Here is a 19103-nt window from a genome sequence, read left to right on the forward strand (position 1 = left end):
TTCTTTCTCCTCTCTATTATTTTATCACTGCTAGTAATGGGCAAGTTTTCCAAGTTTTCTTTTCCTTCATGCTGTTGCTTCTCATCCTCTTCATCTGCTCAGGAAGTAAGCAACGTTGGAACTTCCACTGCGACTAATTTTGATTTGGAGAGTTATCTACAGAAATTCAACGACATAGGTCGGCTTAAAGATCTGATTCAATTTATTGAAGAGCTTTTGAAAAAAGCGGTAGGTAATCTATGTATATGTTTTGCATCATAATAATTTCTGCACTTTTATAATTTAAATGAGCTTTTTCTTCCCAAAGTTTTAGTCTCTGCACGTCACTTCCCCTAGTCTGTTCTTGTTTGGATTTATTGAGTATAAATGTAGTGTTGCCCAATACAGTCAGGCGAGAAGGAAGAAGGATCTAGTTCAGCAGCAAGTTCTTATATCCAGGATGGCCAAACATTCCTAGAGCTAGTAGATAAACACGATAAACACGTTGGTAAACTTTCTGAAAAGGTAAAGTTTCCATTTTGGAATTATAAAATCAAATTTTGATAATATTCCTATACGGAAATTATTGGAGAGTGTAACACTAAACATTTGGGATACAAATTATATTAAATGGATCTAGATTCTAGATTGTCATAGATTACTTACATCCTCATGGAATTTTTTTGTACAGCATGATTCTATGGATGGCGCAAGTGCAGAGATAGAGAAGGTTGCTATAAATTTGCTGAAAGGCGCTGCCCAAATTCATTGGGTGGGGGCAGCACTTTCTGTGGTGGGATTTGTATTGGCCAGATATAATGAGATGTCTAACAATCAGAGAGAGTGCCTTGAAATTTTGAAAGTTTTGGTTAATCTTGGGAAGCAAATTCTGAAGTTGAATGAGCAAATGCCAGAAGAGGGAGAGAGACTAAATGAGGCAGTCAAGTGCATTGTTGAAGGATGCATCATGTGCGCCTCCCAACTTGCCGTTGGCAAATTTGTTAGGTGAGTACCTAACAAATCTGGACTTCAATTTTACATTTTATTCATATGTTCCAGTTTTATATACTCATATTGCTTTTTCTATTTCAAGTCAATACTATATAATATTCGACAAGACTCTCTACATATATAGCCTAAGTCCTATTGATTTTAGACAATGCTTTAACAAATCTAACCTATCTTAAAACTTCATTATATCACAACATTATAATTACACCATATTTATCAAAAGGATTTTGTTTAAAAGAGTTTTTCCTTCACTTCACGTGGGATTGTGAAATGATTCTTCTAGGCAATCTTTGATGTAATTGGCTAGAAAAATGAGACCTTATGAGTCACTAATCCCAAAGACCTTCTTGAGGAAATTTACCTTTTGAAGCCAGGAGTCTTCAAGTAACAAGAGACGTGTCTAGCTGTTGGACAAAACAAAAGGGTACCACTCCACAATTTCCCCACATGCCATGAGTTTTTTGAAGTTTGAGGGAATGAAAACCCCATTCCCATGGTGAGCCACCTCTAGGATCCCACTTAAGTTTCCCAAGAGTTACCTTTCACTATACTGAACACCAAATGCTTGATCATGCCTTTCTGTTCTCGTAGACATGGACACCATGTTCAAATTAAGTCCATGTCGATGATTTGTTTGTTAGAAATAAAATTTCCTCAAATAAGAAAACTTAGTGACTATAGTACTGATTGGTAATCACTGACAAAACACAAAAGACTAAAACTCAAACAAAACAAAAGGGAGACATGAAACTTTATTGGTTCTATTAAATTTGAAAAAGACCTACAAAATAACTAAAAAATGATTACATATATTGATTATAGTTTACTTGCAAAAATCTAAAGCTATACCAAATTATATAAAACAACTTGGAGTTGCTTAGAGCTCCTCTAACTTCTATTTGTCTTGAGCTATTTGCTACTCCCTTAAAACTCTCTTCACACAATTTCTATTGCAAACTCTTTTAAAGCTAAAAGTGTTGCTCAAAAAACAATTCTTCTCAACTAATAGACTTGGAGAACATTCTACCTAGTTGTCTTCTACAGTCCAATAAATTTTCCCACACAATTTTTTTAAATTCAAACTGACCTATGAGCAATAACTTTACTATAAACAATAACTCTTATTTGTTGTATGTTAGGAGTAATTGGGAGGATGCAATCCAAATGCAAATCTTTTCAACACACTCTAATTGTTGGCTTCTCTTGATAGGTAGGTGGCAATGATAGGGTTTCAGGGACAAGTCAAAATCCCAACACCCCCCCTTGTCTTGAGCCATCAAACAAAATTATTTTTCATTCAAATTTACAAAGCCCAAGTTTCTTCTGAGGCATTCTAAGCTATCCCTACTCAATGGCTTGGTAGAATTGTCTCCAAGCCATTGCTTAGGCCTACAAAACTTCATCTCAATTTCTCCATTTTCAACCGACTCTCAAATGAAATGATAATTGATTTCAATGTGCTTACTTATTCCAAAAATACATGATTTTTTATCAAATCTATTGATGAAACATTGTCACAAAATATTGTTGTTCTATCCTCTTGTTCTTCCTTTAGATCAATTGAGATTATCCTAAGCTAAATAGCTTGGAATGCTACTTTATTTGCTGCTATATACTTAGCCTCAACTGTAGATAGAGAAACTATGGGTTGTTTCTTGGAAGGCCATGAGATAGCTCTTGAACTCAAATGGAATATGTATAGCCTGATGTGCTCTTCCTATCATCCACTTCCTTCCCAATCACTATTTGTGTAACCACCTAGTTCATAATTATTTATTACAATATATAAAATACCATATCGTTTGGTGCCATTCACATAGCTTGGGATTCTCTTACCCACTTGCCAACGAGTATTCATTGCAATCTCCATAAATTTGAAAACTTGACTTTCTACAATAATTATATCAAGCCTATTTATTCTCAAATACATATAGCTTGCAAAAAAACTCTTATACATGGTCACATCCACATTATTGCTGCAATCTTCTTTTCTCAACTTAAGACCTATGATTGTTGGTGTTGGTGCAAATTTACTTGGATTCTAAATCTCTTTAATATCTCTTTTGCATATTTTTCTTGAGAGATAAAAATACCATAATGCATTTTTTTTACTTGTATGCCTATAAAAGACCTTAAGAGACCTAAATCTGTCATCTCAAACTTTGTTTTCAAAGCCTCTATAAAATTGACAATGAGGAAACCTTGATGCCCAATAAAAATGAAATCATCTACGTACGAGACAATAATTAAAATCTCACCATTAGCTACCTTAACGTAAAGAGTGGGATCACCATTTTTTTGGTAAGGCCACTATACAACAAATATGAGTCAATCTTGTTTTACTATGCTTGTGGTGCTTATTTCAACCTATAAAGAACATTCTTCAACATATACACCTTTCTTTCTGGACCTAAAACTTCATAACTAGGTGTTTGCTCAACATAAACTTCCTCTTAATTAAAACTTAATTCAAAAGGCAGATTTCATGTCCATTTTAAATTTTTTCCATTTGTGTTGGGCTGCAATTTATATGACTTCCATCCTTGAAATTGAAGCACATGTCTCATCATAATATCTATTAAACTATTATTTTGTACCTCTTGACAACTAGTCTTGCCTTAAATGCCTTTCTATTTTTCCACTGGCATTTCTCTTCGACTTGTAGATCCATCAATAAATTTTTTACTTGGTAGCAAATCAACTAACTCCCATGTTCTATTTCACTTTGTTGCATCTATCTCCTCATACATGGCATTGCACCATTTCTCTTATTTCATAACATCCCCAAAATATGTCAAATCACTATGAGAAAATAATACAAAATTCACATTTTCATCAATCATCATCATACCTATCATTTTCGTAGATCACCCTTAGAGTTTTGATCTTTCTTTATATTAGGGAGGCAAGAGTGGGGTTTGAACTCTCACTACTACTTTTTCTCTACTTTGTAGACCATGTCTGAAGTTGTCTAGAGCTTATGTTTTCTCTCTATGTACCAATCCAAAGCTCTCAAAAGCTAATTGCCTGGCTATCTATAGCTACTCGCCTTTGTACCTATTTGCATCATGAACTATCTAGATGTAATTGTCTACTAGTTTATGCATTTTTATAGATATCTCAAGTTGTCTAGAGCTTTCTCCAATTGAATTTTTAGACAATTTATTTAATTACCCATCTATGTGAGGAGCCATCTTTAGCTAATTATTGGGTAAGTGCACCAAGTTGTGGTACCAAAAAGGTGCCACTTCTTACTTTTTCATAAAAATGTGTCATTGGCATGAAAAGGTCATCCAAACCTATGGGTTGGATGCCCAAGGAAAATCCAACCCAAAGGGTTGGTATTCTCCCAAGCAAACCATTTGGCAAGCGCCAAGTATGGCACTCACCAAATGTAAAATTTTGAATTTTCACATTTGGCGTGTGCCAAATTTGGCGCTCGCCAAATGTAAAATTGAATTTTCACATTTGGCGCATGCTAAATTTGGCGCTCGCCAAATGTGAAAATTCAATTTTTTGCATTTGGCGAGTGCCAAATTTGGCACGCGCCAAATGTTCTACATTGTCCAATGTGAAGGTTTTGTGAGTGTGTAGATTTTTCAATCTTGGCACAAGTTAAATCCACCCTTGAAGAAGAATATATACATGAAATATAAAATTTAAGTATATCTCTATAGGACTTGTAATGTAGATTCTAGTTTTTAGAGGATCATATAAAATTTCAGACTTAGTCAAATTTCAATAATCAACATGTCAAATTTCAGTAATCAACATGATCCCATTAGCATTCTTTAGCTATATATCTCACTCTCTTTATCTTCCCCAAACTCTAGACTTATCTCTCTCTCTCTCTTGTCTCTCTCGCTTCTTTATCCTTGACTCTCTCCCTCTCTCTTCTCTCTCACTCCCTTATTGTTTCTCTCCCCTCCCACTCCTTTCTCTTGGTCACTACCTATCCCTTTTATCCTCTCTCTCCCCATATCTAGGGTTGTCCCTCCCTCACTATTCACCTCACTGTCTCTCCCTCCCTATATTATTACCCACATTTCTCTCCCCCTCTAGGTTTCTCACTTATCTAATTGTCCACTCTCTAGTTCTCTCCTTCCCTCTCCACCTTTCTCTCCCTTCTCCTTACCTCTATCTATTTATGAACTTTCTCCCTCTCTTATCTCTCTCTCTCTCTCCAAACCTTTCTATCTCCTCATTCTCTAGGTCTCACAATACCTCCATGTCTACCTCTCTATCCATCTCCTCTTACTCATCTCTTTGTTCTTATATCTCTTCTATTCTCCCTCCCTCCCCTCTCCAATTCTATATCTTCCTTTCTTCCTCTCTCCCTCTCCATCTCCCTCTCCCACTCTCTTGTCTTCTCTCTTCCTCTCTTATCTCTATCTTCATTATCTAGGTCATTACCTCTCCATCCCACCCTATCTCCCCTTTGTATGTTTCTCCCTCCCTTCCTCTCCACCTATCTACCTCTGCATATAGGTCTCTTTACCCACCTCTCTTTATCCTCCTCTATCTATCTCACTCCTCTCTATCCATCTAGGTCTCTCACCTATCTACATGCCCCCTCTATAGTTCTATATGTCCCTCTCTACCTCTCTCTCCCTCCTCCTTAACCCTATCCCTTTATGAACTCCCTCCTTTTCTCTTCCTCCCCTAACCTCTTTATCTCCTCCTTCCATAGGTCTCTCACTCCCTCCATGTCTACCTCTCCATCCATCCCCTCTTACTCCTCTCTTTTTTCTCTATCTCTTCTATTCTCCCTCCCTCCCTTCTCTAGGTCTCTCCCTTCATTTCTTCCCCTCTCCCTCTCTACCTCCCGATCCATACATACCCCCATATATATCTCACTCCCCCACTTTTTTATTCTCTCTCTCTAAATTCTAGGTCATCAACTCTCTCTCACCTCTCTAGGTTTACCACTTCCATCTTCTCCACCTATCTACCTCTGCATCATGTCTCATTACTCACCTCTCTCTCTCTCCCCCTCTATCTATCTCATTCCTCTCTCTTGTCATCTAGGTCTCTCATCTCTCTTTCCCAATATAGTTCTCTCCCTCTCTCTTCCCCTATATCTCCCTCCCCCTTTACTCCTATTTATTTTTGAACTCTCTCATCCTCTTCTCGCTTTCCCCCCACCTTTGCATCATCTCCTTCCCTAGGTCTTGTAGTCCCCCCATGTCTACCTCTCCCTCAATCCCCTCATACTCTTCTCTCTCTTTATTCTTTCATATCTCCTCTTATCCCTCCGTCCCATTTATAGGCATCTCCATTATTTTCTTCCCCTCTCCTTCTCTATCTCCCTCTCCCTCCTTATCCCATCTCTCTATCCCTTCCCTACTAATTATTATTCTCTCTTTACCGTCTACATCATCAACTTTCCATCACACCCTCTCTAACCCTCTCTAGGTTTCTCCCGCATTCCCTCTCCACCTCTCTACATCTCCATCCATATCTCATTACCAACCTCTCTCTGCCCCCCTCCATCTATCTCAACCCTCTCTCTCTCTCACCCTATCTAGGTCTCTCACGCCTCTCTCCCCCTCTAGGTATCTTATATATCTATATAACCTATCTGGGTATGTGCAGGACCATGGTGGGCCATATAACCTCTTAGGAACCCATTACTATCTATCTTAGGAAACCATATGACCTATTAGGACAACATATGCTGTCATTACAAGTCATATGGTGTCCTAAGGGGTCTTATGGTGTTACTACGGGTCATATGGTATTCTATGACCCCTTAGGATACCATATAATCTCTTAGAACACCATATGAGCCCTAACGACACCATACAATGTCCTAAGGGGTCATATGGTGTCCTAAGGAGTCATTTGGTGTTTTATGACCCCTATGGACACCATATGACCCATTGGGATACCATATGACCCCTCATGACACCATATGACCCCTAACAACACCATATATTGTCCTAAGGGGTCATATGGTATTCTATGACCCCTTATGACACCATATGCCCCATAACAACACCATATGGTGTCATTAGGGGTCATATGGTGCCTAAGGGGTCACATGGTGTCGTTAGGGGTCATATGGTGCCCAAATGGGTCATAGAATACTGTATGACCCCTTAAGACACCATATGATCCCTAACAACACCATATGACCCCTTAGGACACCATATGACCCCTAACGACACCATATTGTGTCTTGAGGGGTCATATGGTGTCACACATGGTCATGTCATGTACTAGGATGTTAGAAGGGGTCATATGGTGTCCTAGGGGGTCACAGAACAACATATGACCCCTCAGGACACCATATGACCTCTTAAGACACCATATCATGTCATTAGGGGTCATATGTTGTCTTAAGGGGTCATGTGGTGTCGTTAGGGGTCACATGGTGTCCTAAGGGGTCATATAGTATTCTATGACCCATTAGGATGCCAAATGACCCCTTAGGACAACATATGATACCATATGGTGTCGTTAGGGCTCATATGGTGTCCTAAGGGGTCATATGGTGTCATAATGGATCATATGGTGTTCTATGACCCCTTAGGACACCATATGACCCCTAAGACCACCATATGGTGTCCTGAGGGGTAATATGGTGTCCTTAGGGGTCATATGGTGTCATTAGGGCTCATATTGTGTTCTAAGGGGTCATATGATGTTCTATGCCCCTTAGGACACCATATGACCCCTAAAAACACCATATGGTGTCCTATGGGGTCATATGGTGTCCTTAGGGGTCATATGGTGTTCTATGACCCCTTGAGACATCATATGAACCCTTAGGATATGTCATATGGTGTCCTAAGGGGTCATATAGTGTCCGAAGGGGTCATATGGTATTCTATGACCCCTTAGGACACCATATAACCCCTGATGTCACCATATGGTGTCCTAAGGGATCATATGATTTCCTAAGGGGTCATATGGTGTCCTAAGGGGTCACATAGTATACTATGACCCCTTAGGACACCATATGATCCCATACACCATATAATTCCTAACGCCACCATATAGTGTCCTAAGAGGTCATATGGTGTTCTATGACCCCTAATGACAACATATGGTGTCCTAAGGGGTCATATGGTGTTCTATGACCCCTTGGGATGCCATATGACCCCTTAGGACACCATATGACCCCATACAACACCATATGACCCCTCATGACACCATATTTTGTCCTAAGGGGTCATATGGTGTCCTAAGGGGTCATAGAACACCATATGACTCCTTAGGACACTATATGACCCCTAATGATGTTAGATGACCCCTTAAGACACCATATGGTGTCGTTAGGGGTCGTAGAACACCATATGACCCCTTAGGACACCATATGACCCCTAACGACACCATATGACCCCTTAGGACACCATATAGTGTTATTAAAGGTCATATGGTGTCCTAAGGGGTCAGATAGTGTCCTAAGGGGTCATAAAACATCATATAACCCCTTAGGACACCTTATGATCCCTTAGGACACCATATGATCGTTAACGACACCATATGGTGTTGTTAGGGGTCATATGGTGTCCTAATGGGTCATAGAATACCATATGACCCCTTAGGACACCATATGCCCCTAACGACACCATATGACATGCGCAAAGGGGTCATATGGTTTCTTAAGGGGTCATAGGACACCATATGACCCCTAAGGACACCATATGACCCCTTAGGACACCATATGGTGTCGTTAGGGGTCATATGGTGTCCTAAGGGGTCATTGAACACCATATGACCCCTTAGGACACAATATGACCCCTAATGACACCATATGACCCCTAATGATACCATGACACCATATGACCCCTAATGATACCATGACACCATATGACCCCTTATGAAACCATATGACCCCTAACGACACCATATGACCCCTAACGACACCATATGGTGTCATTAGGGGTCATATGGTGTCATAAGGGGTCATATGGCATCCTAATGGGTCATAGAATACCATATGACTGCTTAGGACACCATATGATCCCTTAGGACACCATATGACCCCTAACGACACGATATGGTGTCCTAAAGGGTCATATGGTGTTCTATCATGCCCTAGGACACTATATGACCCATTTTACCATCCTAGTACATGACATGACCACTTGTGACACCATATGACCCCTCAAGACACAATATGGTGTTGTTAGGGGTCATATGGTGTCCTACGGGGTCATATGGTGTCGTTAAAAATCATATAGTGTCCTAAGGGGTTGTATGGTGTCGTTAGGAATCATATGGTGTCCTAAGGGGTCATATGATATTCTATTACCCATTAGGATACCATATGATCCCTTATGACACCATATGACCCCTAATGACACCATATGGTGTCATTAGGGGTCATATGGTATCCTAAGGGGTCATATGGTGTTATATGACCCCTTAGGACACCATATGACCCCTAACAACACCATATGGTGTCCTAAGGGGTCATCTGATGTTGTTAGGGGTCATATGGTGTTCTATGACCCCTTAGGACACCATATGGTGTCGTGAGGGGTCATATGGTTTTGTATGGGGTCATATGGTGTCCTAAGGGGACATAGAACACCATATGACCCCTTAGGACACCATATGGTGTTTTTAGGGGTCATATGGTGTCTCGAGGGCTCATATAGTGTCCCAAGGGGTCACAGAACACCATATGACCCCTTAGGACACCATATGTTGTCATTAGGGGTCATATGGTGTCCTAAGGGGTCATAGAACATCATATGACCCCTTAGGACACCATATGTTGTTGTTAGGGATTATATGGTGTTGTATGGGGTCATATGGTGTCCTAAGGGGTCATAGAACACCATATGACCCCTTAGGACACCATATGATGATGTTAGGGGTCATATGGTGTCTTAAGGGGTCATAAAACACCATATGACCCTATAGGACACCATCTGACCCCTCAGGACACGATTTGGTGTTGTCAGGGGTCATATGGTGTCCTAAGGGGTTATAGAACACCATATGACCCCATGGGACACCATATAACCTCTAATGACACCATATGACCCCTTAGGACATCATATGGTGTCATTAGGGGTCATATGGTGTCATGTTGGGTCATGTGGTGTCCTAAGGGGTCATAGAACACCATATGACCCCTTAGGACATCATATGACCCCTTAGGAAACCATATGACCCCTTTGGACACCATATCATGTAGTTAGGGGTCATATGGTGTTCTACAGGGTCATAAAACACCATATGACTCTCTCATATATATTCCTTACTCTCTTATTGTCTCTCTCCATTCTCAAGGTCACCATCTCTCTCTACTCTTAAGGGGTCATATGGTGTCATATGACCCCTTAGGATACCATATGGTGTCATTATGGGTCGTATGGTGTCAGAAGCGGTCATTGGGTGTCTTATGACCCCTTAGGACACCATATGACCCCTTAGGTGTCATTAGGGGTCATATTGTATCCTAAGGGGTTATATGGTGTCCTATGAACCCCTAGGACACCATATGACCCCTTAGGTATTGTTAGGGATCATATTGTGTCGTAAGGGGTCATAGGGTGTCATATGACCCCTTAGGACACCGTATGGTGTCTTTATGGGTCATATGGTTGTAACGTCCTAAAATTGCGACACTTGCAATTTTGACTGCATTTGGGTCTTCACGATGGCGACTCAACACTAAACCTGAATGGAGACCCCGAAACTTGCTTGCGACATCGAAAACTGCATTTTTCTGCACCTTGGCATGATCCCTCCTTGCACCCTGCTGTCCCGGGAGGTGGGACCATAGCGCCCAACACCCTGGTCCTTCAAGACTAGGGCGCCCAGCGCCCTGGTCCCCCAGGACCATGGCGCCCAGCACCCTGGTCCCTGGCCCTATTTTTGGGCTCGGTCTCTTTTGGGCATCGGGTCTTTATGTTTGCAATTCGGGAAATAATGTTTCCTGGTCGGCCTAAGGTCAAAAAAATCAGTCTATCAGCCCTAATTGACAAGTATATAAACTACATTTCCCCTCTCAAAAAGGGTAGAGATGAAAAAAGAGAAAGGACATATATGTACAAGAGGCGGAAGCGCTAGGCAAACATTCAAACATTCAAGCATTCAGGCATTCCTTCAAGCAATTGATCATTCTAAGTCTCCATTCAAGGCTAAGTGTTGCATTCAAGACAAGGATTCAACCATTGAAGAGGAGATCACTTACGACATACAACATACAACAACATTTACACCTTCGCATGTAGGAATACAAACATTCTTACAACAAGGTATCAGTACTTTATTACATTACAATCATTTACATTTACAACATTCTCATTTCTTGGTTAATTCCAAAACCGAGGTTTGACCTAAGGGCAAACCCCTAATCCCTAACCCCCCAATCGTCCTCTCTTTTCTGTGTGTAGGTTGCAGGTACGCGGCTGTAATTGAAGATCTGGAACCCTTGTGCAGAGACGAACAGATCCCCCTTCGTTTCGCAGATTTTTCGGAGGACCGTGTGCACGCCAGGCGCCATCGTCCTGTCAAATTTTGCTCAAACTTGCAGGACAGCATCATCTCGACATTTTACTGCTAATTCCAGGTCTGCAGCTTCATCCCATGTTTCTATTTCTGTCTGCAAGCGAATCTTTCTTACTTTCACTTACACTCCTAATTCAATCCTTCTATCTACATTCTTTACAAAAGAGGGTAGCCTTGCTGTCACAACCCTTGAAACTCATTTAGAATCCAATCTTGCATTGTGTGGGATTGGATCTTGTGAGCTTCAACCCCTCTTTTGAATGTAAAGTCTCTCCTAAGTGAAAACCGTCAATCCTAGTGACCTCCTTTCTCCTTGGAGTGGGGGGAACACCTAGGGTTCGATTTTCCGCTTTATAATGGTGTCCTAAGGAGTCAAATAGTATCAAATGAAGGATACCATATGGTGTCCTTTATGGGTCGTATGGTGTGCTAAGGGTTCATATGGTGTTGTATGACCCCTTAGGACACCATATTTTGTTGTTATGGGCTATATATTGTTTTAAGGGGTCATATGGTGTCTTATGACCCCCTAAGGGGTAGGTAGAGGTCATATTGTGTCCTATGACCCTTTAGGACAACATATGACCCCTTAGGATACAATATGGTGTCATTATGAGTTGTATGGTGTCCGATGACCCCTTAGGGTACCATATGACCCCTTAGGATACAATATGGTATCATTATGGGTCATATGATGTCCTAAGGGGTCATATGGTGTAGGACACCATATGACCCCTCACATGGTGTTGTTATGGGTCACATGATGTCCTAAAGAGTCATATGGTGTCCTATTAACCCTTAGGATACCATATGGTGTCATTATGGGTCTTATGGTGTGCTAAGGGGTCATATGGTGTTATATGGCCCATTAGGACACTAGATGACCCCTTAGGACACCATATGGTGTCATTATAGGTTGTATAGTGTGCTAAGGGGTCATATGGTGTCATATAACCCCCTAAGGGGTTGTTAGGGGTCATATTGTGTCCTAAGGAGTCACATTGTATCCTATGACCCCTTAGGACACCATATGACCCCTTACGACACAATATGGTGTTGTTATGCATAGTATTGTGTCTTAAGGGGTCATATGGTGCCCTATGTTCCCATAGGACACCATATGACCCCTTAGGTGTCATTAGGGATCATATTGTGTAATAATGGGTCATATGGTATCCTATGACCCCTTAGGACACCATATGGTGTCGTTGTGGTTTGTATGGTGTCCTAAGGGGTCATATGGTGTCCTATGATCCCTTAGGACACCATGTGACCCTTTAGGATACCATATAGTGTCGTTCTAGGTTATATGGTGTCCTAAGGGGTCATATAGTGTTCTATGACCCCTTAAGACACCATATAACCCCTTACATGTCGTTAGGGTTCATATTGTGTCCTAAGGGGTCATATGGTGTCCTATGACCCCTTAGGACACCATATGACCCCTTAGGTGTTGTTAGGGATCATATTGTGTTCTAAAGGGTCATATGGTGTCGTATGACCCCTTAGGACACCATATGACCCCTTAGCACACCATATAGTGTCAATATGGGTCATATGGTGTCCTCAGGGGTCATCTGGTCTCCTGTGACCCCTTAGGACACCATATGGTGTTGTTATGGGTTGTATGGTGTCCTAAGAGGTCATATGGTGTCCTATGACCCCTTAGGACACCACAAGACCCCTTAGATGTCGTTAAGGGTCATATTATGTCCTAAGGGGTCATATGGTGTCATATGACCCCTTAGGACACCATATGACCCCTTAGGTACCATTAGAGGTCATATTGTATCCTAAGGGGTCATATGGTGTCCCATGACCATTTAGGAAACTGTATGACCCCTGAGGAGATCATATGGTGTCGTTATGGGTTGTATTGTGTCCTAAGGTGTCATATGGTGTGCCCTTAGGGCACCATATGACTCCTTAGGTGTTGCCAGGGATCATATTATGTCCTAAGTGGTCAAATGGTGTCTTGTGACCCCTTAGGACACCACTTGATGTTGTTGTGGGTCGTATGTTAAGGAGGGGGAGAGAGATAGAGAGGGAGAGAGAGAACTATAGAGTGGACATATAGATAGGCAAGAGACCTAGATTTCGAGAGAGGAGTGATATTGATAGAGGGGGATAAAGAGAGGTGGGTAACGAGACCTATATGCAAAGGTAGATAGGTGGAGAGGAAGAGAGGGAGAAACCTAGAGAGGGTGGGTTGGAGAGTTAATGAACTAGACAATGAAGAGAGAATAAGAGAGGAAGAGAGATAATGAGAGAGTGGGGGAAGGATATATAAATGGAGAGGGGAAGAAAGGAAGGGAGATATCTAGAGAGGGAAGGGAGAGAGAAGAGAAGAGATAGAAGAACAAAGAGATGAGTAAGAGGGGATGGATGGAGAGGTAGAAATGGAGGGAGCGAGAGACCTAGAGAATGAGGAGATGGATTTAGGTTTGGAGAGAGAGAAGAGAGGGAGAGTGTTCATAAATAGATAGGGGCAAGGGAAAGGGGGAGAAAGGTGGAGAGGGAGGGAGATAACTAGAGGGTGGACAATTAGATAAGTGAGAAACTTAGAGGGGGAGAGAGGTGTGGGTAATAATATAGGGATGGAGAGGTAGTGAGGTGAATAGGGAGGGAAGGAGAGCCCTAGATATGGGGAGAGAGAGGATAGAAGGGATCGGTAGTGAACAAGAGAAACGAGTGGGAGGGGAGAGAAATAATAAAAGAGTGAGAGAGAAGAGAGAGGAAGGGAGTCAAGGATATAAATTAGGGTACAAGGAAGGGATGAAAGGTAGAGAGGGTGGGATATACCTAGAGAGGGGAGAGAGAAGTGAGTCAGACACAAGAGGGAGAGAGATAGGTGTAGATTTTAGGGAAGATAAAGATAGTGAGATATGGATCTAAAGAGCGCTAATAGGAGAATGTTGATTACTAAAATTTGACTAAGTATGAAAGTCAATATGATCCTCTAAAAACAAGAATCTACATTTTAACTCCTATAGAGTTGAAACCACTCTCAAACATCCTACCAATATATACATGAAATATAACTTAAAGTGACTTATACTTAAATATTATATTTCATGTATATATTCTCCTCTCATGATGGGTATAACTTGTGCCCAAGTTGAAAATTTTGCATCACAGAACCTTCAAATTGGACAATGCAGGACATTTGGCGCGCGCCAAATGGGAAAAGTCAATTTGTTTCATTTGGCGAGTGCCAAATAGTGCGAGCGCCATATTTGGCACTCGCCAAATGGTTTGCATTGGGAACTACCAACCCTTTAGGTTGGATTGTACTTGGGCATCCAACCCAATGGGTTGGACGACCATTTCAAGCCTGAGACGTGTTTTTAACAGAGGATTAGAAAATTTTCACATATTTTTGGCCATGCTCTCCATCAGGTTTGCACGTGTTTCAATAAAACTAAAAAAAAATACCATAGAAACCTCGATCTCTCTTAGCTATCCAAGCATGTAATTATTTTCACATTTTGATTTCGTTGAGGCTTTCATCTATAATTTCTTTTGTTAGTGTGTTCGTTTCTGGTCAAAAACCAACATGCACTATTTTGGGTATAGTTTTTTACACGTTCATCAGATTTTGAAGAAACTTACATTTTTAGAAACTAGACTCCATTCTACACAATTTAAATTTTTTATTTTTTATTTTTTATTAGTTATCAATGATTTTAGGGGGGAGCACGCTCAAATTTCTATTTTTCAGAATGTGTCCACTTCAAAAATTAGTAAAAAATCGTATACTCATTAAAAAATTAGCTGAAAAATCTAGCATAAACTACAAGGTGTTCGCTAATTTCTCATCAAAGCGATTTTAAAAATTCAAAAAAAAAGTTAACATTTTAGGGGGGCCACAACAAACACTATGTTATGTTTTTTGCATAAAAACAAGACCACTTTTTGTGGCCCCCCTTTTTGAAGCCCTTAATCTCCACCATGTTCAAAAAAATTAGTACTTTAGAAAGTAGACTCGAAGCACTCTGACTCTTGTTCTTGTTGCATCTTCAAATTTTGAGTCTAACTATCTTCAATTTGTTGTTGAAGTTCAAACTTTGTTGATTTCAGAAAAAGTGACATCTTAAGACCCCCTTTTGGTACCACAACTTGGTGCACATACTCTACTATGATCCATATCTATTGTAGCATCATCTTTTTTCTCTTCATACTCGTCATCTTCATCATCAATGGGCACTCTATGTGAGATTCTTGAAGAGGTGTCCATCAAGCCATCCCATGACTCATTCTTATTGATATCAACATCTTTGTTGATCACTATCTTCTTGGTGACTAGGTTATACAACCTAGATAAGCTTTGGATTCTACACTATAGCCCATGAAAATGGGTTTCTCACCCTTGTCATCCAACTTTTTCCTCTTCTCCTTTGGCAAAAATGCATATCCCACACACCCGAACACTCTTAACTGCTAGCTCAACCATCCAATTGTGTTTTATCCATGCCTCTTATGGAAACTTGTCATGGACCACCTTTGTGGGACTTATATTTATCAAATAAATTGTTGTTTCTATAATCTCACCCCAATATTCATTGGGGAGTCCCTTATCTTTTACCATGCTTCTTGTGATCTCCACGATGGTCTTATTCTTCCTCTTAGCTAATCCATTTTGTTACAGAGTACAACTAGTTGTTAACTCCTTTTTCATGCCATGTTGCATGCAAAAATTCACAAATTTATTGGAGGTATACTCTCCCCCTTTATTTGACATTAGGACCTTAATAAAGTGTCCACCTTCTTTTTCATCATCAGCCTTAAACACATTAAACTTATCAAATGCTTTAGATTTATGTGACAAAAATTAAACCCATGTTTACAACTATAAATTTTATTGATGAAGGTCATAAAATATTGGCTCTTACTAATAAAAATGGTTTGCATAGGGGCCACAAAAATCAGTATGCACTAGCTATAATGGTGTTCTTTCCCTTCTTGAGTTGCCTAATTGAAAGGGCTACCTATGTCACTTGCCTAAATTGCAAGCTTAACAATTATTAGTAGGCTCTACAATGGTTGGAAAACCATCGACCATTCTCTTCTTGGACAAAATAATCAAACTAACATAGAATAGATGTCCATATTTGAGATGTCATAGCTTCGAGGGGTATCGAATGATATTCTTGAGGGTTTTTTATTGTTGTAGTGTTGTATATTTTATATGCTTGAGAGGTGCAACCATAGATTGAGGTGAGAAAAAAGTCTCTATCCTCAACAAAAACATCGAGATTGTTCATTGTTGTAGTGTTGTATATTTTACTTTCTTGAGAGGTGCAACCACATATTAAGGTGAGAAACAAGTCTCTATCCTCAACAAAAACATCTAGTTCTTTTTTCATTTGAGCTACTACAACTATTTTCTTACTCCCATTCTTGTAAACATTGATACATTCACCCTTCTCTATTAGAAATTTGTATTCATTTTGGATTGACTATATAGCTAGATTGTGCTATATACTAGGAGTGAAATATAAATTCTCTAGCTCCTTCTCACCTTGGTTGGTGCAGTTCATAATATCTACCCATTTCCTCACAACAAGAACTATTATATTATTCCCATTTTAATCTCTAATTTAATATTTTTATCAATGAAAGAAAATAAACTTTCACTAGCATTCATGTAGTTGTTGCAACCATTGTTCAAATATCATACTTCAACATTACCTTATTTACCAATGTTGCACATGATGAAGGTTATGAATTGATTTCCTTCAACTACATTCTAATCAACTACATTTTTACTTTTTTTGGACTAATTATGCAACTTTTTCTAGCATTCACATGCACAATGACCATACTTATGACAATTATAACATTCAACTTTTCTATTATTATACCCCTAGTTTGAGATATTGATCTTCTTGCCTTTTCTAGAGCTCAAATGAGAGCTTCTTTCTCCCTCATGGTTGTGAGCTTATCCTAAGTTATCTCCTTGAACACCACCATGTTCAGAGATGCCACAACCTCTGCCTCTTAAACTTCGTCCATAACTATTTCTTCCTCCCCCTTTCCTCTTACATTGGCTTGATCTTTAAAAGATCTCTTAAGAAGAACTTACAAACCTATTTAGGTGCTACTCATGGGTTTGAAGAGAACGCACCATCTCATCTACCATTAATGTGGAAATATTCTTTGCCTCTTTAATGGAAATCCCTGTTACATCAAACCTGAGACAAAAATTTAGAGGATTTTATCCACAATCCTCCACTCTCCCATTTTCTCTTCATTTGCTCTTAATTGATTTATCAAACCATAGAATCTTGTGTAAAAATATGAAATAGACTCATTGTCCTTCATTTGGAGAGTCTCGAAATCTCTTTGAAGCATTTTTAGCTTCACCAATTTGATTTTATTAGTCCCTTTATAAATTATTTAGAGGATTTCCCAAACTTCCTTTGCATTGTTAGTTACTTCTATTTTGAGAAATATGGCCTTAGTCAAGGCTTCTTCAATCAAGCTCAATGTCATAGTATCTTTTCTACCTTATTATTTGTGGGGACTACAAATTCAGTTGGGTTAGTTATATTCATGAACCCACTAACTACAAGCTCCCACAAATCATTTGTGACCATGATGGTATTCATCTTATTTTCCTAGACATCATAACTTTATCTATTAAATGATGGTGGCTACTACCAACTATTTCCATCTTCTCTAGCCGTGTCTCCTACACAATAAACTTCAATACCCAAAAAAAATCCCAATCTCACTAAGGACTTAGGGCCAAATGGCTTTGATACCAAATCTTAAAAATAAAATCCTCAAATAAGAAATACTCAATGACTATACCACTGATTGCCAATCACTAACAATAAACAACATAATAAAACTCATATAAAACAAAATGGATGCAGGTAAATTTCCTTGTTCTATTACTAGTTATAGTTTATTTGTAGCAATCAAGAGTTGCACCAAACATAAAAAAAAATTGGAACTACTTCGAGCTCCTGTAACTTCTATTAGTCTAAAGCTATCTACTAATCCCTACAAACTCAATTCACTTAGTTGTTGCCGCAAATTCTTGTACACCCAAAGAAGTTGTTCACAAAAACATTCTTCTCAACTAACATACTTCGAGAATATTGTCATTTTTTGTCTTCTATTATCCCATATATTTTTTCACACAAAATTTGAAATTCGAATTGACCTACCAAAATAAACCTCACTACAAAAAATAACTCTTTTTTTTTGTGTGTTAGGAGAAACTGGGAGGATATAATTCCAATGCAAATAATCAATAGGCTGCAACTACTAGTTGCTCCTAACAGGTCAGTTGTAACTTTTTCTAGCATTCACATGCACAATGACCAAACTTATGACAATAATAACATTCAACTTTTCTCTTATTATACTCCTAGTTTGAGCCATTTATCTTCTTGCCTTTTCTACAGGCCAAATGAGAGCTTCTTGCTCCCTCATGGTTGTGAGATTATCCTAAGCTATCTCCTTGAGCACCACCATGTTCGGAGATGCCATGACCTTTGCCTCTTGAACTTCATCCATAACTATTTCTTCCTCTCCCTTTCCTCTTACATTGGCTTGATCTTTAAAAGATCTCTTAAGAAGAATTTGCAAACCTATTTAGGCACTACTCAGAGTTTGAAGAGAAC

The 19103-nt window shown here is 39.6% G+C and overlaps 1 protein-coding gene across 1 annotated transcript in view; it reads left to right on the plus strand.

Moving 5' to 3' along the window:
• Window positions 1-19103, plus strand: part of LOC131067199 (disease resistance protein Roq1) — a 27389-nt gene continuing 8286 nt past the window's right edge. The window contains exons 1-3 of the mRNA XM_059218301.1: window positions 1-228; window positions 388-504; window positions 671-984. Coding sequence (XP_059074284.1) covers window positions 37-228; window positions 388-504; window positions 671-984 — 623 coding nt within the window. The 5' untranslated portion in view covers window positions 1-36. The remainder of the gene's footprint in view (window positions 229-387; window positions 505-670; window positions 985-19103) is intronic.

Source organism: Cryptomeria japonica, chromosome 3 (assembly GCF_030272615.1).
Source record: "Cryptomeria japonica chromosome 3, Sugi_1.0, whole genome shotgun sequence".
Classification (NCBI taxonomy): domain Eukaryota; kingdom Viridiplantae; phylum Streptophyta; class Pinopsida; order Cupressales; family Cupressaceae; genus Cryptomeria; species Cryptomeria japonica.